The sequence below is a fragment of the Bacillus rossius genome, chromosome 3 (genome assembly GCF_032445375.1).
Source record: "Bacillus rossius redtenbacheri isolate Brsri chromosome 3, Brsri_v3, whole genome shotgun sequence".
In the NCBI taxonomy this organism is placed as follows: Eukaryota; Metazoa; Arthropoda; class Insecta; order Phasmatodea; family Bacillidae; genus Bacillus; species Bacillus rossius.
This window is the reverse complement of record NC_086332.1, coordinates 22,963,227-22,971,253: the sequence shown is the minus strand read 5'-3', so window position 1 is coordinate 22,971,253 and position 8,027 is coordinate 22,963,227. Positions and strand designations below refer to the sequence as shown.

Sequence of the window (8,027 nt, the reverse complement as noted above, 5' to 3'; positions counted from 1 at the left end):
CTCATCAACATCAAGGGCGTAAGATACGAATGAAGGGTGGAATGGTCGGATGGAGCAGTGGCAGAATGCATCGTCAAGGTAACCACAGTACAGTTGATTGAGTGGACATTGTGTGTTGTCCTCTTTGTGATTAGTCTTGTATAATATTTAAAGAATACTGTATTTTAATAAATGTCACTAAAAATCTACATTAAATATTTATTTTAGAATAACTAAAAAAATCACAATGTACTGAGTGTCAGAAATATTTATTTAAAATTAATTAACATACATTTCAGTTTATACAAAATAAAATTAAAATAAAGCTCTCTAAGTCAGCCTTGTCCTATATTATTAAAAGGAATGTTATGTTTTTTTACACTAAGGAAAATAAACTACAGTAATAATTTACAGTATGACATTTTTTAATGCAGTAAAAAATGATGCAAAATTTAACAAATTGTAAACAAAGAGAAATTTATATTGCTTGGACATTAAAAAATAAAAATAATAATAAAAATATTGAGTAAATGAACAGCAGTATGAAATGCAAAAATTCATGGTTAAAAAAATCAGTTACAGATATTACAAGCAAGCATATATAGGTATTACTATGGCCATTAATTCCACTTTCAGAAATATACCTATAATGTGCTTTAAAAAAACTAAAACCTGTAAATGTAAAACTATATGTTTTTGGAGTGTCTTGCCTTGCCACTATCTCCAACTGGCTCATTTAAAGGCTCCGTGTTCCCCCGCCCCTAGTCGCTTGGTGTGTGTGCCAGTCATCGGCACAGTGGCATCAGTAGAGAGACTCCGAGCGTACACACCAGATCGTTCCAGCAAGTAGCGTGTTCTAGTATTCTGTTGGCTCAAGCATACGACAGGTTTGTAGGTCATTAATATCTCGTGCGAGGAATGTGAGATGCGTCTTGTAGTAACCTTTCCTAAAAAGTTACCTATGTTCTAGCAGGATATGCTTAACTCAATTTTCTTACAGTACCCACCTTTACAAAATACCTTTTGGCCCAAGCATTGTTTTTTCATAAAAGAATTGTGTTTTACATTAATTGATTGCTTGCAATGTCGCCTTCATGACCTGGTGCTAAGAGTGATGTTTCACCTCTAGCATGTACTCTGGATTTATGGCCTCTCCTTGTATTCCTTCGGCCTGCGGTGCACTAACCTTGTGAGTCAGCCCGCCACTAGAGCATTCATATTTTTCCTGTGGTTTGATTGCAGTTTGTCAGTTGTCGAACCTGTAGCACACCGAGGCATGTCTCAATGCCTGTAGCAGTAATTGCCCTGAGAAGCTGTCCTCACCATGACATTTTGAATGCCACGTGCGATTATCTCGTGCTACGTTGGGTTTCTGTACATTCTTCTGGAGCATAAGACTGGGGAAACTACATGCTCTGCATCTAAACTGTATTACTAATGCCACTTACAAAAGTGTTTGTTTTCTGATTCCTGAACCTCGGCACAGGTGTGAAAGATGAGACGGGATAACACTTTGGTATGAGGACGAGGGGAAATGCTTTAACTTCACTGTAACTGCCCTCCCCCTCTCATATTTGCACATTCTTTGCTTTCTGAATGAGAGCTTTAGCACTGCAGACAATACTCAATAGTTTTTTTTTCTAACTGCTGCTTGCTTCTTTAAAATAAGCCATGTAAATCACTGGTACTGATGAAAGTGGCACCAGATAAGATTTCGTAAATACTGTATAAATCCCCTTATTTTAAAATTTTTAAATGCTGTGTATCAAGTCTTTTTCCTAGACTCACACTAAAATAGTTTGGGGGCACATTATTTTTGGGTAAATATAGTACTGTGTTGCTCTAGTCATCTAGTTAACGTGAAAATAATCGTGCTAGCTAGGTGCTAGGTGACTTGTTTGTAGTCTGATTAAGGTAAACACAAATGCTGATAATTCGTACTGAACAAATTACACCATCTATCAGGACATTTTATATGATTTGTGTAGCGTGAAATTGTGTGGAGGTTAGCACCGAAACCGGGGGGGGGGGGGGGAGGAGGGGGGGGGGGAGGAAGTAGAACCAACACATCACTAATATTTATGGTTATAATTAAGGCATTAAATTTTTAGTCATCCCTTCGTTAACTTCTTTACAGAATTTAATTTGTTCCGCTGTACGTATGTAAAATGGCTATGGTTGCTAAGTTGTCACATTCTCTTCTATCAAGTCAATCCAGGCCCCAAGCACCAGTGAGATTAAATTCAGGTTTTTCACAAAAAAAAAAGGTGGTGGATGTTGCAACGAGCCCAGTCAGGTTTTCTCAGGGTGCTCTTGTTTGATCTGCCTGTCTATTCTGTCACTGCTCCACCTTCACTTTACAGTCACCAGCCGGCCGGAACAAAAGCGTGAGACAGCAGGTCTGTCCCATCAGGGTACACTGCAAAATTTCCAATCATTACGAACACACAAATGTTTTAAACCCAATAATGGCCATAGTATACATAGATACATATATATGTATATAATAAGTACTTTAGAATCAACAAATTATAAATGTTTTTCTTTTTTCAGTATATAATGTTACGTTATATAAGGCAGTTTACAAAAACACATTTCCAATATAAATTATTAATTACAAAAGATGGTCGATAAAGGAAAACTGCCAAATAATATTGAATATACATAAAAATTACACACATGAAAATACCTCCGAACTGGCACAATGATATTAAAGATGGCACATAGTCTCGATACTGTGTTATTTTGATTGTTGCATGTATATTTTTATTATCATACAAAATTAATGAGACAAGAACACATTGCGAATTCAAATTCATATTCATGTTGGCTTTTCAATCATTAAGTCATTTACAATAAATCCTGCTACAATAATTACACAATTTACAAGAATCATTCTACACAATAATTAATTTAAAAAAATTCTACAATAAAGTTTGTTTGGATGTCATTCTTTCACTGAAGTGTTAAAACTAACACTCTCTTTAAAATTCACTCTTAACATTCTCTTTAAAATTCTATAAATACCTCATACAAAAACATTAAAAATTAATTAAGTCTCATAAAGTACCAAAAAATGAAAAAAATATATTAAAATAAAAAATCACTTTCATTATCAACTAATTATATTTGTAAAAACTTAAAGTAAAAAAAAAAATAAAAAAGCTATTTATACACAGACACCACAAATTATTTACTAATGGACAAATGGAATTCAGGTACCTCAGCAACCACTAACCAATTCCTTTTAAATTAACATATTCATTATACTATTCATAACAATTTATACAAACTGTAAGGAAACATGACAAAAGATAAAAAAAATCTGTTTTAAAATTATCAAATTTACACATATATATGTCAAAAATTAATTCTTATTTTTGTAAACAGTTTCCACATGTTCAATAGAGTATTTTTTAAACGTAAACTAACAATCTGAAAACTATGTGTGATATAACTAATTATTACTTACAATAGAGTACTTCACTTTCAGGAATGTATCCTCAAAAATAAATGCGCAAAACAAAACAACAATTGTCAAACACAGAGTGTACAAGCTTGCTACTTGCTGCTGAAGCTACTGTGCATCAGGGAGACGGACTGGTCCATGCGGGACGTGAGGTTCAAGAACTTGGGAGTCTTGCTAACACCCTTCGGTCCGCTGGCCTCCCAGATGACCACTAAGCCATCTGCAGCCGCTGCGTACAGGTGCTGGGCGTCGTGGGAGTACGTCAGGCTGCCAACACGCCAGAAACAGAGCTTACGCACCAGCCTCGCCAAGTTTTCATTCTTGTACATGAGTCAATTAAGCCTCTGCCAATCTTTTTTTTTTTGCTTTTAGAACATTTATATTTATGTTTTATTTTCAACTACAAATAGATCTTTGCAAGTTCTACCATGCACCCACCGCTAGGTCTGCGATTCAACAATACCTGGGGATGGTGACGATAGTGGCAGGGTAGCTACTAACTACCCAGGATTCTGTAAAGACCATATTATGTATAATTTTTAGTCTGGGCTGGTCACTTCTAAACTTATACACATTCAAAGCTAAATTGCTAAAAGTTAAATTTTTGTATGTACTCCTTGTTTATAGAAACAATTATAAATAAAATCATAAAAATGGTCTAACATCTACTTTTTTTAAACTTTTGTATCATCAATTTACATTTTGTAGTTTTTTTTTGCAATAAATGCCTTTAGTGCGATTACAGGCCAACACAAGTTTTGAGATTGCCAAAATTGGCAAAATAAAAGGTAGACTTATTATATTCATATTTAGACCTAAATTAAATAAACACTAGAAGAAATTAAACTGAGAACACAAAAAAATAACCAACCCTTCTTTGCAGAATACATAACATCACATTGAATTATAAATTTATATTGTTATTCTTGTATTAACACTTACCTTATTATTGGATGGGTGATAATACTGCTTATCATCCTGACAAGGGACAGATCCCATGAACTAAATAACCTGGAAAATCAAACATACCAGACATGTGTACAACACATTGGCAGGATACATAAAAATGTTTTTAAACAACTCATAAACACATGCATATTAAAAGGACAAGGTGGTTAATCCTGATTCTCTGTTATAAATCCCAAACACTTTTCTTCAACGTTAAATAGAACAAACACTCTGCTAAAATACAGGTATTAAATTTGGTTGCACTATCTGGATTTTTATGTGATTATTATTTGGAAAACTAACAAAGTTTAGAGTTACAATGTTTCAAGTGCTAGCCAACGATATGAACACACAGCTATCTCTAAATCAATAAAGAATTAAATGATAAGGATCTAGTAAGGTACAGGATCTGAATACAATGGTTCACCATGTAATGACAATTTATGAAAAAAGGTACATCTATAGGGGTGCTTGCAAGGCAAGTGATATGCATGTACCCTACCAAAAGTACACTATCTAAGGTAGTTACAACAGGATCATGTCTACTATACTAGCCTTACTACTAGTGATATGTCGGTTCGACTATTTTTTCAGTTCTCTGTTCAGTTCTCGGTTAACCACCAAACAATTTCCAGTCACACCAAAGATCCTGATAGATGGCATTTTTATTTGTTTAATATGACTTCAGAGTGCCCCACTTCAACATGCTTCCACAACAAACAAATCACCTAGCCCCTAGGTAACACAGGTGCTTCATGTTCATGGCTACAGTAGCACAGAACTTATATAATATCCTGTGGCAGAGCAAAATCTAGTAAAACATATAAGAACTGTTTTTTAGGTGAACCAATATTTAATCTAGGCACATAAAAAAGCTTACAAAATTTTTTTTCTGTTTATAAGAAATTAAGTAAGTTATAAAAAATAAACAATAAAATCTATTATAGTAATAGCGGAACACCAAAGCAATTGCAAGTTATGTATTATAATGGATAATGGTAGTAACCCTCACGTTAACAAAGGTCTGTTAAAAGAATATATTAACACATGATATGTTGTTAAAGTTAACATTGATGTAGGGCTGAAAAAGTGGTATCAAACACCTACACCTTATGAGTAGTAGACCATTTTTAAATCATGATAGTTTGTTTTTAATTTAATATTTTGTAAGATTATTCCATAGATATACTTTTGGTTAAAGTTAAAAATGATCATCCCTGCCTCCTAGTGAAAAGTGGGACAAAAGAGGGATTGGGAAGGGGGGGGGGAGTTCCTCTGCAGGCTAGCACAAGGGAGTTGAAGGAAAATGCTGTCAACCCTCCCCAATTTTCCAAGATTTACTAACCTTTTTTTACTCTCTCAAGGGGCTTAAAGGGAAGTTAGAAAGGGTGGGTCACCATTCCTAAACACCCCCTCCCCCCACACACAAACACACACACTCAAACACAAAGACAAACACACAACAAAATTCAAATTACTTGGTGGAGAAGTATCCTTGAAATAATGTGTACTTTTTTTTTTAATTTTTTTAAAGCCTACTGTTGCAACACAGCACAAAGAATGCACCTAGCAGAGATATTGTAATTTAACCTAGAACACAGAACCCCTAAATAATTTTATTAGGCTGCACCATCTAAGTTCAAAGAAAATTAATTTTTGACATGAAACGTCTTTAAAATCACACAGAAACCTACGGGTACCAGAACAGAAATTTGTACCATAATGAAAAGGTCTATATCGTCTTACCTTAATAATTCCCTAACTATTAGTCTTAGAGACATAAGTGTGGTGTCAATATTTAACCTATATAGTCAACTCGCTGATATGACCTTGAGTTTGAGTCGGAGGTTGGCGGGTTGGCGGGGAAGAGGAACATCGCTCTTGCTCCTTTCTATTCAGTGTAGCTCACGATTCAGACGTGTTAGCATGGTTATTTGTGAGTTTGTGTAGAGTTGTTTAGATCAATCAATTTAAGCCAAAAATAGTGTATTTTGGACAATACTTAAATGTAAAAATGTCAAGTAAGCCTATAAAAAGTATTAAAATACAATAGGTAAGTCTCAGCCCGTGCAAGAGCCAGCCGAAAATATACGTAAATCACGTCTATCACTGGAAAGAGTAGGCATTGGGCCACACACAGAAACCACAATGTCTGGTGACGAGCGAGCGAGACTGTTTCGGGAGCGTCGTAAAGCTGCCACGGCACGGTCAGTGAATGACGCTGACTCCGTGAGCAACTCTACCGCTTTTGTACATGTACCAATGGAAATATTGAGGGATATGAACATCAGTTGAAGTGGAGTGATGCAGGACCTATGGCATGCAACGGAAGAACGCTTCAAAATGGTATAGTGATCGAATATCAATAGAAATAAATAATTATGGACCATTCAGTGTCTGTTTTTTCATTAAAAGTTTTCGTACGCAGTCAATGTCTCATTTTTATTTAAAATCCATTAGACCATTATATTAAGAGCAACTCACTGACATAGACATTTAACGTTACACCAATGGCCGTGTGTCCCAACACAGCTTCACTGAATTTTTTTCTGAAAAAATTGCACATGTTATTCATGAAACAATGCAACTTTAAAACAAACCATCATTAATACTAGTGGGTATTCATTAGCTATGTATTTTTTATGTTTTGTAAACAAAAAGTTGATTGTTACTATCTATCTATATTTTTCCTTCCCAGAAGGCAGAACCCTAAATAGAGGTGGTCACTTCTTTACGAAAAGTTCAATAGATTGAAAACCTCCACCCTAGAATTCAGATACCTGACCCCACCTCTCACAAGCTTTTGATTTCTGTACACGAATCTAGAGTAGGAAACCACCGAAGAACATACCACAGTTACTCACCTGATAACACCAGTAGCCAGACCCACGGCTACCACATTCACCGAGACACCTTCTGGAGCATTGGAGAAGCACAGCGCCGTGATGCGCTCCGAAGTGGAGACCTCGGCCACCGGCGCGGCGTTGACCGTGTGCAGCCGGAGCACGGAGCCACTGGAGGTGGTGCTGTGGCACACCGTCGCTATGTCCCCCGACGTGTGGCTCACGCACGACAGACACACCGGGGAGCACGCCTCCGGCAGCGAGCGCACGTAACACAAGCTGCAAACAGGGAACAGTCCTGACCAACAGTCGTCCTACGAAGTGAACTTGTCCTCTAACCAGGTAGATGTTGGAGATTTCCGTATTTTCCCCAAAATGTATATAATGGATTAACTAACATAGTAACTCAATATTTTTAGAAGACTACTTACAGGTCAAAGCCATACTGTCTGGAAAAACCTTTTTGACATGATTATGTTTATGTCAAACTCTAAGACTACAAAATAATTAATACACTTCAACAGTAATGAGCTAATCCTACCATTAAACAGTTAAAAAAAAAAAATTACCGGTCTAAAAACAACTTAATATTTAAAAAAAAAAAAAAGTATTAGAATTTATATTTATGTTACATACTTCACAAAAAATCTATCTTGGATTATCATTTCATCATGCAGTCATTACATGCTTGAAAACTTGAATCTCCTTGGGGGTGAATTTGTTTTATATCACACACCTAATAAGCTGAACTGTATGCAGCCAACAGCCAACTGACTATTACGTGCGAG

General features: G+C 35.8%; 1 protein-coding gene across 3 annotated transcripts in view; it reads right to left on the bottom strand.

The window, feature by feature from the left end:
* Positions 1–231: 231 nt before the first annotated feature.
* The window catches only part of LOC134530338 (lysosomal-trafficking regulator), a 114,370-nt gene continuing 106,574 nt past the window's right edge, over positions 232–8,027 (bottom strand). For all 3 annotated transcript variants that reach the window (XM_063365078.1, XM_063365081.1, XM_063365079.1), the window contains exons 43-45: positions 7,261–7,518; positions 4,391–4,459; positions 232–3,715 (exon numbers count right to left, since the gene is read on the bottom strand). In XM_063365078.1, coding sequence (XP_063221148.1) covers positions 3,541–3,715; positions 4,391–4,459; positions 7,261–7,518 — 502 coding nt within the window. In that variant the 3' untranslated portion in view covers positions 232–3,540. The remainder of the gene's footprint in view (positions 3,716–4,390; positions 4,460–7,260; positions 7,519–8,027) is intronic.